Source organism: Dendrobates tinctorius, unplaced genomic scaffold, assembly GCF_039654945.1.
Source record: "Dendrobates tinctorius isolate UK_male_01 unplaced genomic scaffold, ASM3965494v1 ptg000029l, whole genome shotgun sequence".
Lineage (NCBI taxonomy): Eukaryota > Metazoa > Chordata > Amphibia > Anura > Dendrobatidae > Dendrobates > Dendrobates tinctorius.
In genome coordinates, this window is record NW_027361697.1 from 9,145,340 (window position 1) to 9,169,689 (window position 24,350).

At 46.4% G+C, this 24,350-nt stretch overlaps 1 protein-coding gene across 1 annotated transcript in view; it reads left to right on the top strand.

Moving 5' to 3' along the window:
- Nucleotides 1-24,350, top strand: part of LOC141085796 (keratin, type II cytoskeletal 6A-like) — a 70,274-nt gene that overhangs the window by 32,092 nt on the left and 13,832 nt on the right. The window contains exon 3 of the mRNA XM_073571364.1: nucleotides 10,067-10,248. Coding sequence (XP_073427465.1) covers nucleotides 10,067-10,248 — 182 coding nt within the window. The remainder of the gene's footprint in view (nucleotides 1-10,066; nucleotides 10,249-24,350) is intronic.

The window sequence follows — 24,350 nt, forward strand, 5'->3', positions numbered from 1 at the left end:
AAAAACAGCATCCCATGAAATCCTATGGGATTCCGCAATGATGTGCTAATGCAGCGGATTTTCCCACGGCGGAATCGCATCGTGGAAAAATACGCAGCATGCTGATTATTTTGCGGAATCGCGGTGATTCCGCCCAGATAGGAGTGCATTGTTCTCCTTACTTTCCGCATGTGGCTGTGCGCACCATGCGAAAAGTAAGCAGAACATTTGCGGATGGTACCCAGGGGGTGGAGGAGAGGAGACTCTCCTCCAGGCTGTGGGTACCATATCCCTGTAAAAATAGAATTAAAATAAAAAATTGGGTTATATTCACCTTCCGGGGTCCCGCGCAGTCTTACCGATGCTCCCGCCAGCTCCCGTTGCCAGTAATGCCTTGCGGCAAGGACCTGTGATGACGTAGCGGTCTCGCGAGACCGCTACAGTATCGCGAGACCACTACATCATCAAAGGTCTCACAAGGCATTACTGGGAACGGGACGTCGGAAGGTGAGAAAAACACGATTTTTTAATTATTTTTAAAATTAGATCTTTTTACTACTAATGCTGCATAGGCAGCATCAATAGTAAAAAGTTGGTCACACTCGTCAAACACTGTGTTTGACGAGTGTGACCAACCTGTCCATCAGTTCTCCAAGCTTTGCTACAGATCGCTTGGGAAACGCTGGCATTCTGCAAGCTAATTACGCTTGCAAATCGCTAGTTTTTCCACGGGAGAATCGCAGGAATTTAAAATGCGGTTTTCCCGCGGAATGGAGTTCCGGAATTCCCGCGGTAACTTCCGTGGGAGTTCCGCAACGTGTGCACTTAGCTTTAGGGTCTAGGAAGGGAAGGACACACAGATTGACCCCCCCTGAATGACCTCCTGTCCAGGGGGTGAGTGGGAAAATTGTGTGGAAATTGCTGCACCCAATGCTGGATAATGGTTATCACCACTACGTAGATAACTTTTACACCATCATCTGAAGCTTCATGCCCCTCTCTGTCAGAGGTACGGTTGTGGGTCAACCCACGCTTCACCCAGGGCAGTGGGGTACTCGGTACCGGGCCGGTGCAAGGGGGATGGTGTGTCACAGCAGCGGTGACCCGGTCCGTGGCCCTGGGCCCCAATATCAATGGCGGTGATGTTAAAGGTATTAGAGTTTATTAGAATAGTTTGTGACGCCACCCGTGGTATTTGGAAAGTATGATGTTGAGCCAACGCTGCATGCAGATCCACCGGGACTGATGGTGTGGTGCAGCAAAGATGGTATAGCTCCCCACAGGTGGAGCTGTAGTCCCGGGGCAGTGTAGGTGCAATGGATGAGGAGAGACGCAGAATGGTATGGATGTTGTTACCCAGGTGTAGCGGTGCGGGAATAACTGGAGGACACCAGGGTGTGCGGTTCCAAAGCTTTACTCACTGTTTGCAGTTCACACCACTGCCTGCCTCCGTACTGTGTTCTCCAGGTCAGGGCTCCAGTCAACCTCCAGGCAGGATAGGATTCTCCCTTCCACACTCCGCCAACATGTACCTTACTGAACGACTCCTCCAATGCGCCTTTAGGTGCGAAGCACTCCAGTACTTAGTTACCCTGGAATGCCTCTCTCTAGGTGTTCCTAATCTCTACTTGTATGACAGACAGCTGTAGCCTGCTTCGGGGAACTCTAGCTCCAGAGTCCCGGCTCTCTATCTGTTTCACTGTTGTGTCCCAAGTCTATGGTGGGAGCAAGGCGTTAGCGGCTCACTACTCCTCCAATGTCTGTTGCCGGATATAAAGATCCAATCAACCTTGGGGACCGGGCCCCGGCCTTTGCGCTTTCTGGACTGGAAGGATTCTCTCTCTTTCTCAACCTTCTTCCCACCGTCCTTCTATTCTCCTTCGTTCCGATCTGTTCTATCTCTCTTATGGAATCTGTAGTCTTCAGTCTACGTCTCTTTCTCCTTCTTTTCCTTTCCTGAGAAGCTCGTTCCACTAAGACCAGTCCTCAGCCTCTCCTGACTGACTGCCTTCCTCCACCTTGAGCTTCTCTCAGGCTGACCTGCTGTCAGCCTGCTCTCTCTCTCAGACCCTCATCTGCTGACCTCCTGTCAGACTGACCTCTTCTGGGTCTCCCCCCAGACTGACCTGAAATCCTACACTTTCCCTCTCTTTTGTATCATCTCACTCCACCCGCCTCCCAGCACATCTCGTGTTACGAAGCAGGGTTCCACAAGGGGTGCTCTGCTAACCCCCAGCTCGAAGCTGTTAGGTGGCCCCACTGAACTATCCTGTGTGTGGAATGCTTGTGTGGAGTGTGGTCAGGAGTTCCCACCTTTCCTGGAGGTTGGGGCACTACACCTTAGGAGAAGGTGCAGTACCTCTGTGGTGACTGAAGCCTCAGGGGCGCCACAGTTGCATGCAGCACCGTGCAAAAAAATCAGAGAGGATTCCCTATGCCCCTAATTGAGCAATTCTGAGAAAAGGCGACAGTAGAGCCTAATGCAGTGACAACATACTGGTGGTCAAGTATAAAGACAAGAGGGCTGTGCTTATCTTGACCACCATAAACTGTCACAACAACTCCCTTGTCAATGTCAGAGGTACCACAACACAAGTCCCAAAGCCAGATTGTATCCTGGATTATAAGAAATACATGGAGGGTGTAGATCTAACATATCAGGTCCTCAAACCATACAGTGCCATGTGAAACGCTAAAGTATGGTAAAAAAATTGACAGTTCACATTGTACAGTTGGCACTGTACATTGCTTTTGTGCTGTTTCGATCTCCAGGCAACATTGAGACCTTCCCTCAGTTTCAGGAGGTAGACATCAAGGCCCTAATGTTTGGTGAATGTTCCAGTACTTCTGAAACCGGTATCATCACAGGTAAAACATTTTTCTAGGAGAGGTTCCCCAAACAGTGAAGAAGGTGAGTATGCTCCAAGAAGGGAATGCAAAATGACACCATTTTCCATTGTGAAACCTGCACTGAGAAACCTCGCTTTTGCATTAAGCATTGCTTTAAAGCATGACACATGTCCAGAAATTAATAACAAATTGCTTTTACTCTGTTGACACAACACACTTTTATAATCTGATGTTTTCCGCACAATTTACACATAACATCACAGTCTAAATTCATACACCAGTTAAAGCAAAAGCATTATAATCAATACTATAAAACCATGACTCTAGTTAAATTCCTTCAGGGGTCTGGTTTCCAAAATAGGGTCACTTTTGGGGGTTATCCACTGTTTAGGCACATCAGAGGCTTTTCAAATGCGACATGGCACGTGCAGACCATTCCAACAAAGTCTGCGCTCAAAACAGTCACAACCCTTCCGAGCCATTGCTGTGCACCCAAACAGTAGTTTTCCCCCTTATATGGGGTAGCGGTGTACTCAGGGTAAATTGATGAACAATTTTTCAGGTACATTTTCTCCTGTTACCCTTGTGAAAAAAAATTGGGGCTAAATATTTTTGTGGAAAAAAGTGTTTTTTTTTATTTTCACAGCTCAACGTTATCAATATTTGTAAAGCATCTGGGGGATCAAGGTGGTCTCCAAAACATGTAGATAAGTTCCTTGGTGGTCTAATTTCCAAAATGGGGTCACATGTGTGGGTTTTCCATAGTTGATGCACATCAGGGGCTCTCCAAAGGTGACATGGCGTCTGCTCTCAATTCCCGCCAATTTTGCATTAAAAAAACCTCTGCCTGTTCTGTTTAAACCTGCCATGAGCCAAAACAGTCCTTTTCCCCCACATATGGGGTATCGGCGTACTCGGAAGTTGCACAACAAATTTAGGGGTCCATTTTTTCTTGTTACCCTTGTGAAAATAAAAAATATGGGTCTAAATTAAATTTAATGTTAAATATTTATTTTATCCTTCCACATTGCTTAAGTTCCTGTGAAGAACTTGAAGGGTTAATAAACTTATTGAATGTGGGTTTGAGCACCTTGAGGGGTGCAGTTTTAAGAATGGAGTCACTTATGGGTATTTTCTGACATATAAACACATCAAAGTCACTTTAAATGTGAGGTGGTCCCTAAAAAAAATGATTTTGTAAATGTAAAATGAGAAATCGCTGGTCAGCTTTTAACCCTTCTTTATAAATAAAAATATGTTTCAAAAATTATGCTGATGTAAAGTAGAAATGTGGGAAATGTTGTTAACTATTTTGTGTGACACCACTCTCTGGTTTAGGGGCATAAAAAATGAAATGTGTGAAAATTATGAAATTTTCAAAATTTCCGATATTTTCACAAACGCAAAAAAAAATTAAAAAAAAATTGCACAAATTTGACAACTATCTTGAAGTTCAGTATGTAAGAGAAACCAGTCAGAATTGGTGGGAAACGTTGAAGCGTTCCAGAGTTATTACTTCATAAAGTGACACTGGTCAGATTTGAAAAAATTGGCCTGATCAGAAAGGTGAAACCAGGTTTCGGGATTAAGTGCAAGAAAATCTATTATGTTTTGTTACAGTTGGTCAAAAAAGCAGTATTCAGGTTTCTATTCAGTTTTTACCTGCAACTTCTGAAAATTTAAAGCCTTGGTGTAATGTCATTCCCCAAATAGTATATTCATAAGAAGTCATGCCAAGCAAATGTAACTTATAAATTGATCTATTTGCACTGATGTACACTGGACATATGGTATGGTATATGAAGACATTCTGAGTGTTTAACTTGGTGGTGTTCAGTTTCATCTAGGCTTCTAATTTCTTCACATTCTCTTTTAAAGCTACAATGAGCCAGTGCAAACATTTTATTGGTGAAATGCAAAAAAAAAAGAGCTTCAGCTCGTTCTCTGTGTCCAGAAGCACTGGAGGTTTTCGAGCTGCTGACGGAGCTGGTGCAGCTGGTGGTGCAGACAGCTTAGGTAGCAGAAGCTGGTACAACAATTTACCTAATTTTCTATATTTTTCAAAAGTAAAAGGTTTCTAGAAGATATGCATGATTTTTACTGATGGTAGGCTCATTATTGGAAATCTGAGGGCAGGTTTCAGTTATATAATCTAAGAACATCATGGTGTAGAGGCAAAGACCCTGATTCCAGGGATGTGTTACTTATTGGGTTGCTTGTTGTAATTCCAATAAAATCAGTGTTTTATCAGCAGAAGACTATCACTAGAGGACTAGATGTCTGGTGCCATGCTCTGCGTAACCCCGCCCCCACCGCTGATTAGCAGCTCTTTGGCTGATTTCTGTCTCTCTGCACTGTATATTGGCAATCAGTGATGTGGGTGAGGTTATAAACAGCTCAGCATTTAGAGAACTGTTAGATTGATGTAGGGAAGGTGACCTGACGGACGGACGGACTAGTCAGAGTGAAGAAAGATAGGTTTGCACAGTGTAGGTAGGAGTCAGTGATTACAGTGGGGAAACAACTAGGAAAGTGTAGTGGACGTGCAGTACCTTGGGATGACCATTAGATGGCAGGGTGGAGTGTGAGCAAAGGACTTTACAGCAGCTTAGGGCTTTAGAAACCGTTGGTCATGGGGGGCGAGGTGACAGTTGGAGTGACAGTTTCAAGGAACCGGGTGAGCTATAAATTCTGAGGGAGGGTTCCAGAAGATTCCAGTCCCCAGGGGGAGCTCAGGTGACAGGAGGACTACGACAGTCTGTGCACTCTGAGGAGAATCCAGACCAGGGGGACTGAGGAGAGAGGACGTCAGGGGGGTGGTCCTGACAGGAAAGGACCGCAGTTGAGACGAGGTACTGGGTGTAAGACACCGTATGTGACATGACGACTGAGCAGTAGAAGCGCTGTTGGTTAATGGGCCTAAGGCGGCCACAGTGACGGAACTGTCAGGAGCGTCGACAGTAAAGGAGGGGACGGTGTGTGCAGACACGTCTCCAGTGTACGGTGTGAGAAGCGGCTCTGGAAACGGAGGGCCGCGAGGTGTGCCGTCAGTCGGACGGCAAGTGAAGAAATAAACTTGGACCTGTTGCACCCAGAATCTGCCTCCATCGTGTCTCTGTTGTCATCTCTGCGCGGTATAAAAGTAGGACCACCCCCCCAGCTCGGCACCCCACCACCGACTCTACATTTGGCATAGTCGGCAGGATCGCCGCCGCTAATACCCCATCTTCTGCGGCAGACCTGCCTCAAAGAATGGAAAAGGACTTGGACTACTCTGTTTGGATTATAATTACCTGTGGATTACAAATGACCTACCTGTGGAATACAAATGGGAAGCGCTGTGGCGGATCTGTGTGGCCAGCAGAGGATCCGGGGCGGTACCAGGTACTGTGCAGTATGGCGGTGTTGCTTCAGCGCAGAGGAGAGGTCCGGGTGTTTGCAGTCGTGTTGAATGGACTGGGACCCCCTCCAACGTACCCCAAAAGGAAGCAGTATGTGCCTGGAAATCGACGCTTCCATATATTGGACCCAGACAGGATGGTGGAGAGGCCTGCCGACACCTCACCTCACAGAGGGAGTGGCACAGAAGAAAAACTTGGCTGCGGCTGTCTGATGCCATTCGAGTGCTGCCCAACGGACGGTATGAGACTCTGCAGGTGTCGGGGCATCGGCCGCCTAGAGTGGCAGTGGCGGCAGGGGATGGAGCTGTGCCAGAAGTCGCCCTCAGAGCCACGGGAGAGCAGCGGGATGCTGAGCTGGGGAGCGGAGCCTGAGCGGAGTCAGCGAAAACGGCCGCCACCAATACCAGCAGAGGACTTCTCAGCGGAGCCCCCGAGTTTAGGGGAAAAACCCGCGGGACAGTGGAGCGAGGGACGGAGGCTGCGGGTGAAGCCACGTATTGATGTGATGGAGGCCACAGCGCCGGGGAAGGTGAGAGTACCCCCGGCACCACCAGTGCCTCCGCCAGCGGCCCTCATCATTCCGCCGCAGCACGCTGCCCCCTGCGCACCGGAAGGCCTGGGTACATCGGGCCCAGTGGTGTATGCAGAGTTGTGCGAGGCCCCTGCTCAAGTCCCTGAGGTACCCCGCCTGGAGCCGCCAGTGCGGAAGTCATCCAAAGAAGACGCTGCTGCGTTCCCCCTGCTGATAGCAGCTGCGTCGTTGGAACCGGCCGTTACTCCGGCTCCAATGGAAGTAGTGGATGCGGCCTGTCCTGAGGCCGCGGTTATGCCGCTGCTGAAGTCGACTGCGGCCGACTTAGTGGGCCTTGTGATTCCAGCCTCCAAGGACCCGGTTGTCCCAATTTGCCACCTGGCCCCAGCGGCTGTTGAGCCGCAGGAATCATCGGCCGCCTCTGATCCACGTCCTTCCTCGGTTAAGTCCCGCCCACCGGACTCCAGGGCTCATGCCGGACCCTCTGTTTGGGTCGCAGGAGTTATAGAGAAGAAGAGGGCCAGGGGGCAGGAAGTCTGGAACCTGCTCCATGAGAGGGGAGAGGCTGGCATGGCGGCTGCACGACCCCCGGGACGGCTCGTTTATACTATCTTGCAGAAAGGGACACTTCTTGCATCCTGGGAGCTCCACGGTTGTGGGGTCCCATACTACTGACCACCGAAAGGAGGATTGAACTGTCAGGAGTTCGTTGCACCGTTGTGCAGGTCAAAAGGACAGTTCGCGGTCAGCTTTTAAAAAAAAAAAGAAATGTTTATCTGTGATTTTTATGTCTGTTTTTCTATGTTCCTCTTACAGGATAGTTTGTGTTTACTTGTTAGACTGACAGAGCGGGGATACTTAGAAGAGAGGGAGTGTCCATGTCCAAGGAAGGGGGGAGAAAGAAGACATGCAATGTTATGTTGTTATATGTTGGTTTTAAAATGAGCAAAAGAAAACGGAAAAAAAAAAAAATTATAAAAAAATGGGGTACTTGTGCTATTATAAAGTTGTATGATGTATAATATGCAAAGTAAAATGCAACAGGTCCGGGTAAGGGAAGGTCTGCGGGACCAAAGGAAAGTGTGAGATCCGGTAGGGATCTAAGAGTTGAGGAGGTCTGGGAGACCGGGACGCCGACCATGACATGTAATTGAAAGAAGGAAAATGAGTTGGAAGACGTGAGAAAGACAGCCGTCCTAGGTCAGGTCCCCAACACCACGGACACCCCTGAAGAAGGAAAGGCGGGCGCCGGCAATGATCTGGTAGGTGAGTGGCCTCGATCATGGCGTACCGGATAGTGAAAGGTAACAGTAGGGGAGAGTAGGGGAAAGATACACGCCGTAGAGAGAATACGGGTGTACCTTGCCCAATTTGAAAGACGTTGTCATGTGGCGTGCGTGCTGGTGAGTAGCAGTAGGCTGCTCACAGCATAGTGCTCCCAGTATGGTTCGGCCCCCGCAGATAGTGGGTTTGGCTCAACTTCTGGTCCGACAACAGAATGTAGGTGTAGATTCAGAACGACGAAGGCAGGGATGACGATTGTCGAGGACGACAATGGACAAAGGAAGGGGGAGTGTAGGGAAGGTGACCTGACGGACGGACGGACTAGTCAGAGTGAAGAAAGATAGGTTTGCACAGTGTAGGTAGGAGTCAGTGATTACAGTGGGGAAACAACTAGGAAAGTGTAGTGGACGTGCAGTACCTTGGGATGACCATTAGATGGCAGGGTGGAGTGTGAGCGAAGGACTTTACAGCAGCTTAGGGCTTTAGAAACCGTTGGTCATGGGGGGCGAGGTGACAGTTGGAGTGACAGTTTCAAGGAACCGGGTGAGCTATAAATTCTGAGGGAGGGTTCCAGAAGATTCCAGTCCCCAGGGGAGCTCAAGTGACAGGAGGACTACGACAGTCTGTGCACTCTGAGGAGAATCCAGACCAGGGGGACTGAGGAGAGAGGACGTCAGGGGGGTGGTCCTGACAGGAAAGGACCGCAGTTGAGACGAGGTACTGGGTGTAAGACACCGTATGTGACACGACGACTGAGCAGTAGAAGCGCTGTTGGTTAATGGGCCTAAGGCGGCCACAGTGACGGAACTGTCAGGAGCGTCGACAGTAAAGGAGGGGACGGTGTGTGCAGACACGTCTCCAGTGTACGGTGTGAGAAGCGGCTCTGGAAACGGAGGGCCGCGAGGTGTGCCGTCAGTCGGACGGCAAGTGAAGAAATAAACTTGGACCTGTTGCACCCAGAATCTGCCTCCATCGTGTCTCTGTTGTCATCTCTGCGCGGTATAAAAGTAGGACCACCCCCCCCAGCTCGGCACCCCACCACCGACTCTACATTGACATAAGAGAAAACAATGATTTTATCAAAACTGCAGCAAGCAACCCTGTAATACATTGCTGGTATCAGGATCTCTGCCCCTATATTAAGCTGCTCTCAAATTACTTAGCAAAAATATTCTGACCGATTCCCTTTAAAGGGAACCTGTCACCCCCCCCCCCAGGCTTTTTTAAGTAAAAGAGCTACCTTGTGCAGCACTAATGCTGCATTCAGTCATGGTGGCCCTTTTACTTAGAGTTCCTTCCACCGCAGAAATAATCGTTTTTAAAATTGGTCAAAAATACCAGAATTTTGATCGGGGGGCAGGTCTTTCCCCCTCTGACACAGACCCCTCGCATCCATCACTCATTTCTTCCTTCAGTTTGCTCCGCCTCCTCAGCGTTCTTTTGAAATCCTGACGCCTGCGCTGTACTATATTTTCTTGGGCATGCAAAAAAATATAAGCTGCCCGTGCTGTCACATTATATCCTGGCCTTCCTATCGCGCCTGCGTGGACGCGCGGCCAGAGATCCCGCCCCGCAGTCGCTTACGATTTATTCACACTGCGGGGCTGAGAATCTTGGGCATGAGAGCTTAAGTACTTAACTTTAGCTTAACTACTGCGCATGCCCAAGAAAATATAGTACAGCGCAGGCGTCAGGATTTCAAAAGAATGCTGAGGAGGCGGAGCAAACTGAAGGAAGAAATGAGAGATAGATGCGAGGCGTCTGTATCAGAGGGGGAAAGACCTGCCCCCCCGTCAAAATTCAGGTATTTTTGACCAATTTTAAAAACGATTATTTCTGCGGTGGAAGGGACGCTAAGTAAAAGAGCCACCTTGACAGAATTCAGCATTAGTGCTGCACAAGGTTAAGAACGCCTGGAGGGGGTGACAGGTTCCCTTTAATTATTATGCAATCATGTCGATGTATACTACACACTGCAGATCACAAAAATGTAATGACATTGTCTATATTTTGACAATAGGTAGGTTCCCTGGAGCAAAAAGGGAAGGAACTTGAAACAAAATGGACTCTTCTGCAAGAAGAAATAGAGCAAATCAAGAGAGTGGAACCACAAAGTGGAAACCTTGAAAGCATTTTTCTGCGATACATTAACAACATACGTCGTCAAGTGGATCAACTAGTTAGTGATATAAAAGGTTTGAGGTATGATTTCAAAAGCAAGTAAGCACCACGTGATAAAAAAAAAACCCTTGGAAATGTTATATGTGGAGCGCCCCGCGGGGCCTGGGGGTACTCTGTACCGGGCCCGTTGACTTCCATGGGGGACGGGGTCATGGCGGCGGCGACCCCGTCCGTGGCCCAGAGGCGTCCAGTAATAAAATAGGGGAAGTTGTGTGGTATTTATGTGGTAAAAATGAAAATAAAGTTATTAGATGGTGAAATACGTGATGCCACCTGTGGTATTCTAGTCAGAGGTGACCAGCGCTGCGGTGTTGCTTCTCTAGGATGGATGTTGGGCGCAGCTATGATGTTGTAGCCCTCCACAGGTAGGGCTGTAGTCCCAGGGCAAAGATATTAAATAAATAGTAAAAATGGTGATAACTTAGCTTGGGGCGCTGCGTGAGGAACACAAAAGCAGCAAATAAAAAGACAAAGCCACCTCTTTGTCTAAACAATAAAATAATAATTATAAATATTTGCGCTAAAAAATGTGTCCTAAAGTCCGAAGATAAACGTCCTAAAATATAACATGCAAGGCCCATAAAAAATATAATAAACAAAGATAGAGCACTAATGTGCCTAGAGAAATAAACTCAGGATAATTAAAGAAAAAAAAAAAAAGGAGCACACAATTATATTAACCAGACAAGTACCTTTCAACACCAGGATAGGGCCATGTTGAGACGGTGCTCTGTAGTCCCAATGCAAGGCTAAGTGCGCACAGTAGCTGCTTCCACTGGGAGCCAAAGGTCCTTGTGCTGAAGAAATGTCCCGTTGTAATCCAAGTAAAAAATATATCCAAAATCAGTATCAAGGGTTAAATGATGAAGTGCCCCTAATGTGATGGCAGGTAAAGGACGATGCCCCGGCCGGTGTCAATCGCCCACCTTGTTAGCAAAATGACACCGCTGCACATCGACAGAAGCGCTGTGTAGGAGCTGAAAGCCGGCAAGGAACAGGACCTTGCGTGACGTTAATATTTTAAAAAAGGTTCATACAGTAAGTCTCTGTAGGCTCTCATGCTTAACAGTTACTATTATACATTCTTATTACTTTATTTATATTACGTAATCTCTGTAACGGGCAGGGATTTGACCTCTAGTACTACGAGTGGATCTACGCAGTATAGGTATTTCTGATGACCTTACCTGTTCTCTGATGTCTACTGTTGGTGCATTAGTCACTACGCTATATGTAGACTTGTGTAAGATAGGTATTCTAGACTGCCTTCTCTCTACTCCTAGACTCACCATAAGATTGTCAGATTCGCCGTTAGCAGGGGACAGATTTCCGAATTCTTCTGCAGATGTGGTATCTGTTACTGGAGCCATTTCATTTAGAGTCTCTTCTTCATCTGGTGCAGTAGGCTGATGAAAGGTTAGTATTGGTACTACTATTGGGTGATTTACTTGTGTCCACATCCGAGGAAATTCTCCAAGTATAGTATGGATCTTTTCTTCCACCTCTACTATGGGTTGTGGAGTGTCTTGGACTTCTTTCTTGTCCTTCAATTGATCAGGGCACATCTTTAGATGATCTCTTGAGACTGCTTCGAATGTTTCTCCTCCATCTTTGCTGATGATACATACTTTGGTGTTATTAAAGTCTGAAGGTATCACGGTGTAGGGCTCTGCTTCCCACTGGTCATCTAGTTTGTGAACTCGTCTCTTTCTTTTAAGTACTTGTTCTCCTGGTGTCAAGGGAACTGCAGGGGCGTGTTGGTTGCAATTTCTTTCCTGTTTCTGTCTTGCTTGGGACAAACTTTTCTCCACACATTCTTGTACTTTGCGGTATTGTTGTTGCCGCTCTGTATTCCAGTCTGCATCTGGTGATGTTGTCTCTGGTGTTAAGACTCCCATGTCTAAATCAATGGGTAACTTGCCAGGTCTTGCTCTCATCAAGTATAACAAAAAAGACACGTCACTCCGGAAACAGATGAGGGGTGCTCAGAACAGGATACCAGTCCCAATATAACATAAAGGAAAAAAATTTGGCACTCCCAAATGCAAAAATTAGAAGTTCTTCTTTATTATTCACAGCTTAGTAATCCACATGATATACATTCAATGTATACGTAACGTTTCGGTCACTATTATGGACCTTCTTCAGACATGTGGAGCTGTGAAAATCGCCACGTGCAGGAAATAATGCGCTACAAGTTATGTGCTGCCATATAAAGAGCGCATTTCTTTATATGGCAGCACATAACTTATAGCGCATTATTTCCTGCACGTGGCGATTTTCACAGCTCCACATGTCTGAAGAAGGTCCATAATAGTGACCGAAACGTTACGTATATATTGAATGTATATCATGTGGATTACTAAGCAGTGAATAATAAAGAAGAACTTCTAATTTTTGCATTTGGGAGTGCCAGATTTTTTTCCTTTTTGCTCTCATCAAGTAGGCCGGAGTGCAATTGGTGGAGTTTACCGGTATATGATTATATAGATCTACCAGATCTGGCAACTTCTCTGGCCACTGGTTTCGATCTTCCAGAGGTAAGGTCTTCAATAAGTCAATTACCACCTGGTTCATCTTCTCACACATTTGTCTGTGGATGGTACGGCGTTGTTCTGATTTTCTTGCAACCGTACATGTTACAGAACTCCTGGAACACTTCTGTGTTGTGTGGAGATGTCTCTCATATTATTTCTGTCTGCCCTAAACGAGAGAAACGTTTTGCACACACATTTGCTGTGGGTGGTGTTCAACCTAAGTTTCTTCTGGCAATTACTCTGATCTGCTCCCTGTCCACATTTTCCGCTAAGGCTTTTGTGGATTCGGGAGCAGCTCTGAACCTGATGGACTTGGATTTTGCTAAACTTTGTGGATTTCCTATGACACCTCTGCGGACGCCTATCCCTTTGAGGGGTATTGATGCTACTCCTTTGGCGAAGAATAAACCTCAGTTTTGGACCCAGGTGGTAATGCGGGTCGCCCCAGACCATCAAGAAAATTGCAGATTTTTGGTGTTGCATAATCTGCATGATACCATTGTTCTGGGGTTTCCCTGGTTGCAAATCCATAATCCAGTTTTGGATTGGAAATCTGTGTCTGTGGTGAGTTGGGGTTGTCGGTGTGCCCTTAGTGACGCTCCTGTTTTCTCCACCTCTCCCCAGTCGCATGATGTTCCTGACTATTTGGCTGATTTTTATGATGTATTTAGTGAGAATGAGTCTGCGTCTTTGCCTCCTCATAGGAGTTATGACTGTGCAATTGAGCTGAGCCCTGGGTGTAAATTTCCCAAGGGTCGACTTTTCAATTTATCTGTACCCGAGCACGAGGCTATGCGATCCTATATTAAGAAGTCGTTGGAGAAGGGTCATATTAGACTATCCTCTTCACCCTTAGGTGCTGGTTTTTTTTCGTGGCCAAGAAGGATGGTTCATTAAGGCCTTGTATTGACTATCGTTCCCTCAACAAAATTACTGTTAAATATCAGTATCCGTTACCCCTGATTTCTGATCTATTCTCTAAAGTTAATGGTGCTTGCTGGTTTACCAAGCTTGACCTCAGGGGGGCGTATAATCTTATTCGCATTAAGCATGGGGATGAATTGGAAGATGGCGTTTAATACTCCAGAGGGACATTTTGAGTACCTGGTGATGCCTTTTGGGCTCACTAATGCCCCTTCTTTCTTCCAGTGCTTCATGAATGATATTTTCCGAGACTTTGTGGATAAATTTTTGATCATCTATCTGGATGATATTTTGATCTTTTCCAAGGATTGGGACTCTCATGTGGAACATGTTCGGACTGTATTCCGGATTTTGAGGGAGAATTCCCTGTATGTCAAGGGATCGAAATGCCTTTTTGGGGTACAGAGGATTTCATTTTTGGGATTTATTTTGTCTCCGTTAACTATTGAAATGGACCCGGCCAAGGTACAGGCCATTTATGATTGGGTTCAGCCCACTTCTTTGAAGGCCCTCCAGAAATTTTTGGGTTTTGCTAATTTTTATCGTAAATTTATAGCTAATTTTTCTGGTATTGCCAAGCCATTGACTGATTTGACTAAGAAAGGTGCTGATGTGCTGAATTGGTCTCCGGAGGCTGTTTCTTCCTTTCAGGAGCTGAAGCGAAGGTTCACTTCTGCTCCTGTTTTGCGGCAACCTGATGTCTCACTCCCGTTTCAGGTAGAGGTGGACGCTTCTGAGATTGGTGCAGGAGCTGTTTTGTCCCAAAAGATCCAGTAACATCTAAAATGAATCCCTGTGCTTTCTTTTCCCGAAAGTTCTCCCCATCTGAACGTAGCTATGATGTGGGGAATCAGGAACTGTTAGCCATGAAATGGGCATTTGAGGAGTGGAGACATTGGTTGGAGGGAGCTAGACATCAAGTCGTGGTCCTTACTGACCACAAGAATTTGATTTACCTTGAGTCGGCCAAACGCTTGAATCCTAGACAGGCTAGGTGGGCCTTGTTTTTCACACGTTTTGATTTTGTGGTCTCTTTTCTTCCAGGCACTAAGAATGTCAAGGCAGACGCCCTCTCTAGGAGTTTCTTTGCCGATTCTCCTGTTGTGACCAAGCCTGCTACCATCTTAGGTGAGGGGGTAGTTCTTTCTGCCATCTCGCCTGATTTGAGATGTGCTCTGGAAGAGTTTCTGGAGGACAAACCTGAGCGTTGTCCCATTGGAAAATTGTATGTTCCTGACCAGTGGAGGAAGAGAGTGATGTCTGAAGTTCATTGCTCTGCATTGGCTGGTCATCCAGGTATTTTTGGTACTAGAGATTTGGTGAGTCGGTCTTTTTGGTGGCCCGCCTTGTCTCGTGATGTCAGGAGTTTTGTGCAGTCCTGTGGGACTTGCTCCCGGTCTAAACCTTGTTCTCGCTCTAGTGGGTTGCTGATGCCTTTGCCGGTGCCCAGGAGGCCATGGACCCATATTTCAATGGATTTTTATCTCTGATATGCCTGTCTCTCAGAGAATGACTGTTATTTGGGTGATTTGTGATAGATTCTCTAAGATGGTCCATCTTGTACTTCTCCCTAAGTTGTCATCTTCCTCAGAGTTGGTGCCCTTGTTTTTGCAACAGGTGGTTTGCTTGCACGGGATTCCTGAGAACATTGTATCTGACAGAGGAGTTCAGTTTATTTCTAGATTTTGGAGGACTTTCTGTTCCAAGCTGGGAATTCAGTTGTCCTTCTCCTCTGCGTTTCACCCTCAGACCAATGGGCAGATGGAGAGAACAAACCTGACTTTGGAGTCGTATTTGAGATGTTTTATTTCTGCTGATCAGGATGATTTGGTTTCATTCTTGCCCTTGGCCGAATTTGCTTTAAATAATAGAGCTAGTTCTGCCACTTTGATGTCACCTTTTTTTTGTAACTTTGGGTTTCATCCTCGATTCTCTTCAGGGCAGGTGGAGTCTTCTGCCTGTCCAGGTGTTGACACTGTGGTGGAGAGAATGCACCAGATCTGGGACCAAGTGGTGGATAGGTTGTCTCTCTCCCAGGAAAAGGCCCAGCGGTTTTCCAACCGTCATAGGACCATTGGTCCCCAGTTTAAGGTGGGTGATATGGTTTGGTTGTCATCAAAGAATATCTCTATGAAGGTGGCTTCTCCAAAGTTTAAACCTAGATTTATTGGACCTTACAAGATTTTGGAGATTCTTAATCCTGTCTCTTTTCGATTGGCTCTTCCTGTTACATTTAAGATCCATAACGTGTTTCATAAGTCTCTGTTAAAGAGGTTTGTTGAGCCAGTAGTTCCTGTGGTGGCACCTCCTGACCCTGTATTGGTGGAAGGTAATGTGGAATATGAGGTTGAGAAGATACTGGATTCTCACCTGGCTAGACAGAGACTCCAGTATTTGGTTAAATGGAAGGGTTATGGCCAGGAGGATAATTCTTGGGTCCCTGCATCCAATATTCATGCCAAAAGATTGGTTCGTACTTTTCATCGGGCCCATCCTGATCATCCTGGTGGTGTGGATGAGGGTTCGGTGACCCCTCCTCAAGGGGGAGGTACTGTTGTGAGTTCATTTTCCCCTTCACCGTTGATGTCTGATGAACTCCCTCTGCTGGTGAAGAGAGGTAGTGAAATTGATTGGGTTGAGAAGAACCTGTCATTTGAACAGGTGGAGCCTGATTGGACACCCGGAATCACTGAGTGGATATAAGGCAGCCGACGCCCTACAGGGGTGCTGGTGATCCTTTCTGCTCTGAGCTCTTGCAACCAGTTAGTCCTGTCTACTGAAAGCTAAGTTTTTGCTCTTATTTTTCCATGAGATTTTGTCTGTTTGCTTAGTGTTTTGTGTTCAGCCTGCCTTTGTTGGGACGGGCTGAGCTCCATTTTTGTCTCTGATCAGTTTATCTCTTTGCTCTGTTTTCAGAATATACCTGAGTGCTGATATAGTGATTTTGAAGTCTAGCGACTTCAGGGCCTTTTTTCCCTATCAGACGGTTGGGACATTTTTGGTAGGGTTTCTTGCAGATTACAGCCAGCATCTTTTCTGTCCTTTCCTATTTAGTTAGTTGGGCCCCATTGTTTGCTCAACCTGTCTTTCTGTCTGTGTTTGTGTTTTCATCTGCTTTTCACCGACAATACATATTGGGGGCTGTCTATTGCTTTGGGGTCTGCTCTGGGGCAGTTTAGATTTCCCCTTTCTTTAGGCTTATTTAGTTCTCCGGCTGTGAACGAGGGGTCTAGGGCACTGTAGGAACCCCCCACGGCTACTGTTAGTTGTGGTGAATAGGATCAGGGGTCTACCAACCTCTCCGGCTTTCTGGACTTAGCTTGTATTTTTGTTTTTTCCTCCTTCGGTGACTCATTCATAACACTTCTGCCTCAAAGGCTGGACCATGGTCGGTGAGCACTTGTTCAGGGTATCCATGCGGTCGAGAAAAGTGTTGCTGAAATGCCTTGGCTGCTGTCTTCGCTTTGTTCTTTAACAGGCACAACTACCAAGAACCTTGAGTAATGGTCCACGATGGTGAGAGCATAGGTGTAGCCATTCCTACTTGGAGTTAACTTCATGTAATCCAAGGCTACCAGTTCAAGCAGCTGTTTTGTGATGATCTGCTGTAATGGGGCTTGCCGGCTGTTTCGGTCTTTTCTGTGCAGGTTGCATGGGCCACATTCTCGACACCACTTCTCAATGGAACTCCTCATGCCAACCCAGTAGAACCTTTCACGAAGTAGAATTTCCAACTTCTTCCAGCCGATGTGTCCTGCTTCATTGTGGTACGCCTCTAAGACCATTGGTGCATCCCTCTTCGGGACTACCACCTGCCAGACCAGTTCATGTGTGCGCGAATTGATGTTCCGCCGACACAGTTTACCCTCGTAGATGAACAGCTTGCCTCTCTCCTTCCATAGTTGCTGTGCTTCCTGTCGGTCATCTGGACCAGGGTGTGCATCTGCTTGTGCCAGCGACTCCTTTACTAGGCGAACAGCTGGATCACTGTCTTGTGTCTCTGCCCACTCATGATGGGGTAATGGATTCAACGTTACCTCTCGTGCGACAAAGCGCTTATTCCTCACTCCTTGAGAGCGCTGGGCTGCAATTGGACGGTGGAAGGCTGGTAACTTGATTTCTTCAAATTCTTTTGGATCTTCTCCCCCATCTGGTGAATTAGGCATCCTGGACAACGCATCTGCATTAGCGTTCTTATGTCCTGCTCTGTACTTGATGGTGAACTCATAGTTGGACAGCCGGGCCATCCATCGCTGCTCAAGTGCCCCGAGCTTTGCCGTTTCAAGGTGGGTTAGCGGATTATTGTCCGTGTAGATGGTGAACTTTGCGGAAGCCAAGTAGTGCTTGAAGCGCTCTGTTACTGCCCAGACTATGTTGAGGAACTCCAGCTTAAAGGAACTGTAGTTGTTGGGGTTCCTCTCAGTGGGACGAAGCTTCCTGCTGGTGTAGGCAATCACTCTCTCTCTGCCTTTCTGTGTGGGTCTCCGCTGTATATAACTATGCTGCGACCCTCTATTCGTGATGGTTTCACTAACCTGTACAGCTGTCAGCGTGAGCCTATTCCATGGGTACCATTCTCTTCACTGTCGGCCCCGGGCTCCTTATCCGCTGCCGTGCCCTCAGGTGATCAATGTGCACAGGAATTTACAATCCTCTGTACTTTCAGATTCAGCTATCAGGACTTACAGCTCCTGTCAGCCTAGGACTAGCCTAGGATGTCCCTTTTCTCTTTATTAGCGCTTCACTCAGGGGTCTGCTATATGTAGTATTTTAGCTTCCCTAGAGTCTTTCAGTCTCTGCTCTTGTCCTTTCCCTCTTCACAGATCAGCTTTGCCTATCGAGCTCCTCTCAGATCAGCTCCCTGTCTTCCTCTGACAGGATCTTCCAGAAAGATCGCTTTACCTCACGTTTAACTGTCCTTTCTCCTCACAGCTGTTTAGTTTCCATGACAACTCCCTCAGCTGACTTCTAGCTGACTCACCAACCCCCTCTGCTGGCCAGAATTTAAAAGGCATCTCCCTTTTCTGACCTGCAGCAGGAAATTGTGATTTAATCTATGCTGCCTAGCATAGGGGTCCCTTTCTGCCTCCAAGCATGACTGTACCCATTAGAGGGAGGTAATGTCACTGTGATAACCGGACTCTGGGGTATCACATATGCATATTCTCTGGTTTTGACAAGAGGGCAATTGCTTCAATTAAAGGAAACATCTTATTGTACTGATGGCTGTCCATGCTTTGGGACTACATGTTGAAGTGTAAATGTGATACTGTTGTTGCTGCCCGTTAATTTCTGTTGTACTGAGCAGGAAAGAAGATCGGGTGTAGCACTGAAAACTGTGACCACTTACTAATTTCTATAGATAAAATAAATAGGCAAAGTGATAAAGCAGGCAAAGGTAACCGAGGTAGCTGGACCACTTAAATAGATGAGCCATGTGTGAATGCTGGGCGGGATGCACTAGCACAGAAAATACCACTTGCTAAACTACCGTAGATATATTGTTGCAATGCAAAAAGCAAGTATATGCTCAGATGATGAATTCATGAAATAAAACAGATAGGAAATCAATAAATATCAGATGGGGCATGTGTAGGTACGTGTTCCGACTGGGGGGGGTGGATCCTTTTTGCGCCGCAAACAGACTGGAGACATAAACCGATGCATGTTCAACAGGTCTTCTTTATTTGTTGTCCTCCCGACGACCACAGCAACACGACAGCCTCCGTACACACAGGCCCGGGTACCTTTCACCTTCCTTCTTGCCTTTGTAATGACGTCCCTCGCGGCTCTATTGCTGTGGCTGCCCTAGGACTACCACCACAGCGCTAAACCTGTCAGAGTCCATCCGTCTGGTGTTATGAATGAGTCACCGGAGGAGGAAAAAACAAAAATACAAGCTAAGTCCAGAAAACCGGAGAGGTTGGTAGCTAGCGGATTGCAGACCCCTGATCCTATTCACAACAACTAATAGTAGCCGTGGAGTGTTCTTACGGTGGTCCTAGACACCTCGTCACAGCCGGAGAACTAAATAAGCCTAAAGAAAGAAAGGGGAAATCTAAACTGCCCCAGAGCAGACCCCAAAGCAATAGACAGCCCCCAACATGTATTGATGGTGAAAACAGATGAAAACACAAACACAGACAGAAAGACAGGCAGAGCAAACGATGGAGCCCAACTAACTAGATAGGAAAGGACATAAAAGATGCTGGCTGCAATCCGCAAAAACCCTACCAAAAATGTCCCAACATGTCTGAAAGGAAAAACGGCCCTGAAGTCACTAGACTTCAAAATCCCTATATCAGCACTCCGATATATTCTGAAGACAGAGCAAAAGAGAATTAACCGATCAGGGACAAAAATGGAAATTCAGCAAAGCCCCAGCCGGGGCTGGCTGAACACAAAACTAAGCAAATCAGACAAAATCTCATGGAACAATAACAGAGCAAAAACTTAGCTTTAGAAGACAGGAACTGAACTGGAGGCCAGATCTCAGAGCAGAGAAATCATCAGCAACCCTACAGGGCGTCGGCTGCCTTATATCCACTCAGAGATTCCGGATGTCCAATCGCAATCCACCTGTTCAGGTGACAGGTTTCTCCCATCCAAATCAGTTTCACCACCTCCTTTCACCAGCAGTTCATCGGACATAAAAGGTGAACGAGAAAATGAGTTCATAACAGTACCTCCCCCTTGAGGAGGGGTCACCGAACCCTCATCCATGCCACCAGGCCGATCAGGATGGGCCCGATGAAAAGCACGAACCAATCTTTCGGCAAGAATATTGGATGCAGAGACCCAAGAATTATCCTCCTGGCCATAACCCTTCCACTTAACCAAAACTGGAGTCTCCGTCTAGCCAGACGAGAATCCAGTATCTTCTCAACCTCATATTCCACATTACCTTCAACCAATACAGGATCTGGAGGTGCCACCACAGGAACTCCTGGCACAAACCTCTTCAACAGAGACTTATGAAACACGTTATGGATCTTAAATGTAACAGGAAGAGCCAATCGAAAAAGAGACCGGATTAAAAATCTCCAAAATCTTGTAAGGTCCAATAAATCTAGGTTTAAACTTTGGAGAAGCCACCTTCATAGAGATATTCTTTGATGACAACCAAACCATATCACCCACCTTAAACTGGGGACCAATGGTCCTATGCCGGTTGGAAAACCGCTGGGCCTTTTCCTGGGAGAGAGACAACTTATCCACCACTTGGTCCCAAATCTGGTGCATTCTCTCCACCACAGTGTCAACACCTGGACAGGCAGAAGACTCCACCTGCCCTGAAGAGAATCGAGGATGAAACCCAAAGTTACAAAAAAAAGGTGACATCAAAGTGGCAGAACTAGCTCTATTATTTAAAGCAAATTCGGCCAAGGGCAAGAATGAAACCAAATCATCCTGATCAGCAGAAATAAAACATCTCAAATACGACTCCAAAGTCAGGTTTGTTCTCTCCATCTGCCCATTGGTCTGAGGGTGAAACGCAGAGGAGAAGGACAACTACATTCCCAGCTTGGAACAAAAAGTCCTCCAAAATCTAGAAACAAACTGAACTCCTCTGTCAGATACAATGTTCTCAGGAATCCCATGCAAGCGAGCCACCTGCTGCAAAAACAAGGGCACCAACTCTGAGGAAGCTGGCAACTTAGGGAGTGGTACAAGATCGACCATCTTAGAGAATCTATCACAAATTACCCAGATAACAGTCATTCTCTGAGAGACAGGCATATCAGAAATAAAATCCATTGAAATATGGGTCCATGGCCTCCTGGGCACCGGCAAAGGCATCAACAACCCACTAGAGCGAGAACAAGGTTTAGACTGGGAGCAAGTCCCACAGGACTGCACAAAATTCCTGACATCACAAGATAAGGCGGGCCACCAAAAAGACCGACTCACCAAATCTCTAGTACCAAAAATACCTGGATGACCAGCCAATGCGGAGCAATGAACTTCAGACATTACTCTCTTCCTCCACTGGTCAGGAACATACAGTTTTCCAATGGAACAACACTCAGGTTTGTCCTCCTGAAACTCTTCCAGAGCACGTCTCAAATTGGGCGAGATAGCAGAAAAAACTACCCCCTCACCTAAGATGGTAGCAGGCTTGGTCACAATAGGAGAATCAGCAAAGAAACTCCTAGAGAGGGCGTCTGCCTTGACATTCTTAGTGCCCGGAAGAAAAGAGACCACAAAATCAAAACGTGTGAAAAACAAGGCCCACCTAGCCTGTCTAGGATTCAAGCGTTTGGCCGACTCAAGGTAAATCAAATTCTTGTGGTCAGTGAGGACCACAACTTGATGTCTAGCTCCCTCCAAAAAATGTCTCCACTCCTCAAATGCCCATTTCATGGCTAACAGTTCCCGATTCCCCACATCATAGTTGCGTTCGGATGGGGAGAACTTTCGGGAAAAGGAACCACAGGGATTCATTTTAGATGTTACAGGATCCTTTTGGGACAAAACAGCTCCTGCACCAATCTCAGAAGTGTCCACCTATACCTGAAACGGGAGTGAGACATCAGGTTGCCGCAAAACCGGAGCAGAAGTGAACCTCCACTTCAGCTCCTGAAAGGAAGAAACAGCCTCTGGAGACCAATTCAGCACATCAGCACCCTTCTTAGTCAAATCAGTCAATGGTTTTGCAATACCAGAAAAATTAGCTATAAATTTACGATAAAAATTAGCAAAACCCAAAAACTTCTGGAGGGCCTTCAAAAAAATGGGCTGAACCCAATCATAAATGGCTTGTACCTTGGCCGGGTCCATTTCAATAGTTGACTGAGACCAAATAAATCCCAAAAATGAAATCCTCTGTACACCAAAAATTCTCCCTCAAAATCCGGAACACAGTCCGAACATGTTCCACATGAAAGTCCCAATCCCTGGAAAAGATCAAAATATCATCCAGATAGATGATCAAAAATTTATCCACAAAGTCCTGGAAGATATCATTCATGAAGCACTGGAAGACAGAAGGGGCATTAGTGAGCCCAAAAGGCATCATCAGGTACTCAAAATGTCCCTCCGGAATATTAAACGCCATCTTCCATTTATCCCCATGCTTAATGCGAATAAGATTATACGCCCCCCTGAGGTCAAGCTTGGTAAACCAGCAAGCACCTTTAACTCTGGAGAATAAATCAGAAATCAGGGGTAACGGATACTGATATTTAACAGTAATTTTGTTGAGGGAACGATAGTCAATACAAGGCCTTAATAAACCATCTTTCTTGGCCATGAAAAAAAAAACAGCACCCAAGGGTGAAGAGGATGGTCTAATATGACCCTTCTCCAACGACTCCTTAATATAAGATCACATAGCGTCGTGCTCGGGTACAGATAAATTGAAAAGTCGACCCTTGGGAAATTTACACCCAGGGCTCAACTCAATTGCACAGTCATAACTCCTATGAGGAGGCAAAGACGCAGACTCATTCTCACTAAATACATCATAAAAATCAGCCAAATAGTCAGGAACATCATGCGACTGGGGAGAGGTGGAGAAAACAGGAGCGTCACTAAGAGCACACCGACAGCTCCAACTCACCACAGACACAGATTTCCAATCCAAAACTGGATTATGGATTTGCAACCAGGGAAATCCCAGAACAATGGTATCATGCAAATTATGCAACACCAAAAATCTGCAATTTTCTTGATGGTCTGGGGCGACCCGCATTACCACCTGGGTCCAAAACTGAGGTTTATTCTTCGCCAAAGGAGTAGCATCAATACCCCTCAAAGGGATAGGCATCCACAGAGGTGTCATAGGAAACCCACAACATTTAGCAAAATCCAAGTCCATCAGGTTCAGAGCCGCTCCTGAATCCACAAAAGCCTTAGCGGAAAATGTGGACAGGGAGCAGATCAGAGTAATTGCCAGAAGAAACTTAGGTTGAACACCACCCACAGCAAATGTGTGTGCAAAATGTTTCTCTCGTTTAGGGCAGACAGAAATAATATGAGAGGCATCTCCACAGAAAAAATTTTTATGCCTTCTGAACTCCTGATGTTGCGCCCTAGACAAAACTCTATCACATTGCATAGGTTCAGACATTTGTTCAACAGGTGGCAACATTTCTCGTGTAATTTTACGTTCACGTAAACGCCGATCAACCTGACTGGCTAATGAGATAGAATCGTCAAGACCAGAGGGAACAGGAAATCCCACCATAGTATCTTTTTACAGTTTCTGACAAACCCTTCCGAAAGAGAGCTGCCAAGGCACCATCATTCCAGATAGTAAGGACCGCCCACCTTCGGAATTTTTGACAGTATGACTCTGCAGAATCCTGACCCTGGCTCAATGCCAACAGGGCTTTCTCAGCTTGATCAATAGCATTAGGTTCATCATACAACAACCCCAAGGCTTGAAAAAATGCATCCACATTAGTTAGAATAGGATCACCAGGTGTCAAAGAAAACGCCCAATCCTGGTGATTGCTGCACAGCAAAGAGATGACAAATTATAACCTGCTGCGCAGAGCTCCCTGATGAGTTAGGCTTCAAGGCAAGAAATAATTTACAATTATTCTTAAAATTCAAAAATTTAGACCGATCCCCAAAAAACACATCAGGAGTAGGAATCTTTGGTCCAGGAGCATGTGAATGACCAAAATAGGTGGAAATTCCCCACCCTTCTGCAGC